Here is a 4,619-nt window from a genome sequence, read left to right on the forward strand (position 1 = left end):
AGTCACGGCTCACTGCAGCCTCCACCTCCCAGGTTCAAGCGATTATCCTGCCTCTCCCTCCCAAGTAGCTGGGACTACAGGCACATGCCACCACACCCAGCTCATTGTTTTGTATTTGTAGTGGAGAGGAGGTTTTGCCATGTTGGGCAGGCTGGTCTCGAACTCTTAACCTCAAGTGATCCACCTACCTTGTCCTCCCAAAGTGCTGGGATTACAGGCGTGAGCCACCATACCCAGCCTGTTTTTGTTTTATTATTTATTTGAGACAGGGTCTTGCTCTGTTACCCAGGCTGGAGTGCCGTGGCACGATCACCGCTCACTGCAGCCTTGACTTCCTCAGCTCAAGCAATCTTCCTGCCTCAGCCTCCCAACTAGCTGAGACTACAGGTCCACACCACCACACCTGGCTTGCTTGCTTGCTTATTTATTTATTTATTTGTTTATTTATTTATTAGACAGAGTCTCGCTCTGTCACCAGGCTGAAGTGCAGTGGTGCAATCTCAGCTCGCTGCAACCTCCAACTCCCTGGTTCAAGCGATTCTCCTGCCTCAGCCTCCTGAGTAGCTGGGCTTACAGGCAGGCACCACCACGCCCAGCTAATTTTTCTATTTTTAGTAGAGACGGGGTTTCACCATATTGGCCAGGATGGTCTCAATCTCCACCGCGCCCGGCCCACAGCTGGCTAATTTTTTAAATCTTTTTGTAGAGATGAGGTCTTCCTATGTTGCCTAGGCTAGTCACAAACTCCTGGGCTTGAGCTGTCCTCCCACCTCAGCCTCCCCAAAGTGCTGAGATTATAGGCATGAGCCACCATGCCCAGCCTGAACAGTTTTCCTTTAGGATATCAGTTTGAAACTTCTGCTGTAGTCAGCAAATAACCAAGAATGTTTCACAGAGACTAAAAACTGTTCTTTATACATCTTCCCAGCTTTACATTTCTATTTTATTTTATTTCATTTCATTTCATTTCATTTCATTTCATTTATTTATTGAGACAAAGTCTCACTATGTCACCCAGGCTGGAGTGTAATGGTGGAATCATAGCTCACCACAGCCTTGACCTCCTGGGCTCAAGTGATCTTCCTGCCTCAGCCTCCCAAGTAGCTGTACTACAGGTGCATGCCACCACACCTGGCTAATTTTTATTTTTAACTTTTGTGGAGATGGAGTCTCACTGTGTTGTGCAGACTGGTCTTGAACTCCTAGCCTCAAGCTACCCTTCCACCTTGACCTCCCAAAGTGCCAAACCTGTTTTTTATGTGACTTGGTGTTAAATATTAATTAAGAAGTTCAAAATTGGGCTCAGCACAATAGCTCACACCTAATTCCAGCACTTTGGGAGGTTGAGACAGGCAGATCATTTGAGGTCAGGTGATACCAGCCTCGCCAACGTGGCACAATCACGTCCCTACTAAAAATACAAAAAATTAGCTGAACGTGATGGCACATGCCTGTAATCCCAGCTACTGGGGAGGCTGATGTACGAGAATCACTTGAGCCCGGTAGGTGGAGGTTGCAGTGAGCCAAGACCATGCCATTGCACTCCAGCCTGGGCGACAGAGCAAGACTCTGTCTTAAAAAACAAAACAAAACAAAAAGAGTTCAAAATTCAACAGTGTATGTCATTGCCTTCTCTATAGGGTACCAGTCGTCCTTCACACTATCATGTTTTATGGGATGATAACTGCTTCACTGCAGATGAACTTCAGCTGCTAACTTACCAGCTCTGCCATACTTATGTACGCTGTACACGATCTGTTTCTATACCTGCACCAGCGTATTACGCTCACCTGGTAGCATTTAGAGCCAGATATCATCTTGTGGACAAAGAACATGACAGGTAATATAAAAACATAACAGGTTCTCACCCAAATCCAAATATTGTCTGCATGTTAGGATTTTCAAGTTCCCCAAGCTATTAGAGGAGTCAGTGATCCATGTGAAAAGTGACGACAGTCAGAACTGACTGCCCAAGGTTTCCTATTGAAATATGTTGTCTAAGTTCGTTAGTAATAGAATGATATAGTAACTTAGTTGCTTTACCACATTAAAGCAAAGGAGAGATTATTGGTAATAAAGTGATAGATACCGATAGATAGACAAAATGATATGATGTCTGGGTTTGCTTCTAATTAATTCTGGGGAGATGAGAGAAGTAAAACAAAATTGACCTTGAATTAATAGTGATTGAAGCTGAGTGATGGACACATAAATTGTTACACCAGTCTCTTATTTGTTAATAATTTTGAAATTTTCTACAACAAATAGTATTTATCGGAATCATTACATCAGAATAGAAAGTTTGTTTTTGTGTTCATTGCCACTTCTCTTACAGTGCTGAAGGAAGTCACGTTTCAGGACAGAGCAATGGGCGAGATCCACAAGCTCTTGCCAAGGCTGTACAGATTCACCAAGATACCTTACGCACAATGTACTTTGCTTAAATAGTCCAAGTATATTCTCTGAGAGGAAGCACTGAAAGATGAACTGACATACAACGTATGTTTCCAGTGGAGTCAATTGAGTAAGGACACCTCCAGCCATACAGAAACCAACACTGTGTGGGGGCCAAGGTCTGATCCTTATGTTAATACAAGGAAGATTGTTTACTTCATCAAGGAACACAGCATCATTATGCAATATGAAACCAGCCAACTGCTTTTTGTGCGGTCTCCTGTAGGAAGTATCGCAATTGTTTTGTTTTCATTTCTTGTAGTCTAACCCTTTTAATGCCTTTACCTCAAGTTGCTTGGCAGCACAACTATCTTTGCAAAAAAAGTATCGAAAAAGTAAATGATGGTTTAAAAAATATACACCTTCATGAATAATCAAAGTGATTTTTCAAAATTATGTGCAAAAAATTAATGTGCATTCATATATTCTTGTAAAAGGTGTCTGTGTGTTTTTAAAATATATACATCCATACTTCATATGCATATATATCTGGATCTGGATTGATAATAGATATATATGTGTCTGTGTATATATTTTAGAATTCATTCCATTTGGGGAACTTCCTTTCCCTTTTATTCTACTAGCACTACCGCTTTTATTTCTCTTTTTCCCTTGCCTTCATCACCTACATTTTTTCCCTAATCCTACCAGTGACATTCAAATATTCACCTACCTGGTTCGTTTGAATGTAAAATATGGCAAACTAGATTTCTACTTTTATTTTGCATACCCTATTCCTGACTCCTATCTTCTACACGATTCTGAGTTCTCAACTCTTGATATTGCTGTCTTAAGAATCAAACTTTTATATATATATAGTATACATACATACACAGACACATACACACATATATATACGTAAAATAACTTTTTGTGAGAGTGTGTCTCTCCCCTCCCACTCTGAACATACATTTGCGCAATTTGTATATAAGCAGTAGCAACCTGAACTATTCTTTTTCTTTTCTTTTTCTTTTTTTTTTTTTTTGAGACAGAGTCTTGCTCTGTCACCAGGCTGGAGTGCAGTGGCAACATCTCAGCTCGCTGCAACTTCCGCCTCTCGGGTTCAAGCGATTCTCCGGCCTCAGCCTCCCGAGTAGCTGGGACTACAGGCATGCGCCACCACACCCAGCTAATTTTTATATTTTTAGTAGAGACGGGGTTTCACCATGTTGGCCAGGATGGTCTCGATCTCTTGACCTTGTGATCCACCCGCCTCGACCTCCCAAAGTGCTGGGATTATAGGCGTGAGCCACCGCACCTGGCCTGCTATTCTTTTTCTTTAGTGAGTTTGTTAAAGCTGCTATAAATATAAAACCTGTCAGAAGTTGTAACTCTTTCTCTCTGATAAGTGATGTGTTTTCTGAAACCTTCTGTTTCTATGAGTTATACGCAGAAATTCTTTAAAGCTTTTATAAAGGGTAAATACTTTAAAAGATTAGAATTCTGTAGGGGTTGAGACCTCTGAAATTGAATAGAGAGAGAGAAGGGGTTGTTGAGGGATTTCTTTGTTTTGTTTTTTGATAATTTACTTGCTGCCTCTCATACCTTAATGTGATTTTCATATATTTTATATATATATATGTATGTGTGTGTATATAAACACATATGTATGTGTTTGGAAGTATAGCTTCCTTTTCTTTTATATTTATTAGAATAGTGCTTTAATAATTATAGAATTGTATTGGCAGCATCTTTTATAAAAATATAATCATGTTTATTTTAAGAACTGACAACTTGTTTTTGCTATCTTTTAGTGCAATAAGCAGTTTTAAAGGAAAGTTGTGTCTGTTTGCATCTTTACCATAGATAGGAGGAGGAACAGGCACCTCCATAATTTAAAAGGGCAAAGAATACAGCCTTAATTTCAGAAGGAAAGTTTTGTAATTTTTAGTTTTAAAGCATATCTTTTAAAATTCATCATGAAAAAAGGCTGGACACTGTGGCTTATGCCTGTAATCCTAGCACTTTGGGAGGCCGAGACAGGTGTATCACCTGAGCTCAGGAGTTCGAGACCAGCCTGGCCAACATAGTGAAACCCCGTCTCTACTAAAAATACAAAAATTAGCTGGGCGTGATGGCACATGCCTGTAATCCCAGCTACTGGGGAGGCTGATGTACGAGAATCACTTGAGCCCGGTAGGTGGAGGTTGCAGTGAGCCAAGACC

At 40.7% G+C, this 4,619-nt stretch overlaps 1 protein-coding gene across 3 annotated transcripts in view; it reads left to right on the forward strand.

The window, feature by feature from the left end:
- The window catches only part of AGO3 (argonaute RISC catalytic component 3), a 138,200-nt gene extending 135,040 nt beyond the window's left edge, over positions 1-3,160 (forward strand). For all 3 annotated transcript variants that reach the window (XM_011988989.1, XM_011988990.1, XM_011988992.1), the window contains 2 exons: positions 1,641-1,840; positions 2,336-3,160. In XM_011988989.1, the coding sequence (XP_011844379.1) occupies positions 1,641-1,840; positions 2,336-2,444 (309 nt within the window). In that variant the 3' untranslated portion in view covers positions 2,445-3,160. The remainder of the gene's footprint in view (positions 1-1,640; positions 1,841-2,335) is intronic.
- Positions 3,161-4,619: the final 1,459 nt, after the last annotated feature.

This window comes from Mandrillus leucophaeus, unplaced genomic scaffold (genome assembly GCF_000951045.1).
Source record: "Mandrillus leucophaeus isolate KB7577 unplaced genomic scaffold, Mleu.le_1.0 Scaffold343, whole genome shotgun sequence".
NCBI lineage: Eukaryota > Metazoa > Chordata > Mammalia > Primates > Cercopithecidae > Mandrillus > Mandrillus leucophaeus.